Consider the following 1,231-nt stretch of genomic DNA (forward strand, 5'->3'; position numbering starts at 1 on the left):
GCGTTCATACCATAGACTTTTAGTAATTTAAAGTTTTATTCTTTCTTAGCTCTAGAAACTTAATTATTTCAATTAGAGAATGGAAAAACAAACAAATGATAAATAAATAAAGCTAGAAAATCAAGAAACAGATCGAGCTGCCTATAGCTTTAGCTACATGATAACTGTTATTGAAAACTTACAGAATATTAATATTCTTGATTATATAATATTAAACTTACGAGACTCTCGTAGAGAGCAAATGAAGGCAAGAACTGATGTAGAAACCAGAAATAATGAGATGAATATATAAGAGAAACTCATCAACACCCTCCTGTATAACCTTCTTGTTTAATTTTTCTTTTCTTTTTTTTCATCATTAAAAAGTAATTAAATTACAACAATCCGTAGCTATATTGAATAGTAATTATAATAAACAACACCAGCATAACTCATAATAATTAGCTAGAATTTTAAGTTTCGTTTTCATGGTTTGTGCTTCTGGGTATAGATGTAATCAATATGAGCAGCAAGAGTTCTTCTCATCAAGCACTCTTCTTCTCCAACTCCTTCACAACTTTCTTCCACCATCTCTGCATGTTCTTCCTGATTAACACCCTAATAATTAAAAAAAGAAAAAACAAAGAAAAAGAAAAAACCCACATGTCAAAACCATATGCCATAGCTAATATATTACGAAGAGGAAACATAATCGAGTTTAACCACCAACCTGATCTTGTTGGTTCTTGGGCAAGGAGCCATTAGAAAAGGCTGGCTCGGGGCGGCTGGCGTGGATTAGTGTAGAGCAGAGGAGAAGGGCAACCAAGAACAGGGTGGCAACCTTAACCTTCACATTTGCCATCTCTTGAAGTCTCTATTTGATTGCTATAATAAGAGAAGAGATGATGGGAATTCTGAGATACAAAAGGACAGTGTGTTGTGTAGCGTATATATAGAGAGAGGCGGATAAGAGAGACTATAAAGCAATCGTGCATGTGAACTCGAGATGCTGAGATGAGATTTCAACTATAGCAGCTCATTTAGTATATATAAGGCATTAAATTTTATATTATACATATATATATATATATATATATATATATATATATATATATATTATTTAAATGAAATTCAAAATGTATTTAAAAAGTTGTTCTAGAAAAGAAAGGAAATATATTCGATAAGAAAAGGAGGAATTAAAGACAGACCACAGGATTTAAAACACAAAAAAGGGGTTTTGAAAATCTTGAGA

General features: G+C 31.7%; 1 protein-coding gene across 1 annotated transcript; it reads right to left on the reverse strand.

The window, feature by feature from the left end:
• Positions 1-289: 289 nt before the first annotated feature.
• Positions 290-994, reverse strand: LOC8283396 (phytosulfokines 3). The gene is made up of 2 exons (XM_002525257.4): positions 710-994; positions 290-597 (listed from the first exon to the last, which is right to left on the reverse strand). The coding sequence occupies exons 1-2, from the start codon at positions 839-841 to the stop codon at positions 466-468; spliced, it is 264 nt and encodes an 87-aa protein (XP_002525303.1). The 5' UTR covers positions 842-994; the 3' UTR covers positions 290-465.
• Positions 995-1,231: the final 237 nt, after the last annotated feature.

Source organism: Ricinus communis, chromosome 7 (assembly GCF_019578655.1).
Source record: "Ricinus communis isolate WT05 ecotype wild-type chromosome 7, ASM1957865v1, whole genome shotgun sequence".
Classification (NCBI taxonomy): Eukaryota; Viridiplantae; Streptophyta; class Magnoliopsida; order Malpighiales; family Euphorbiaceae; genus Ricinus; species Ricinus communis.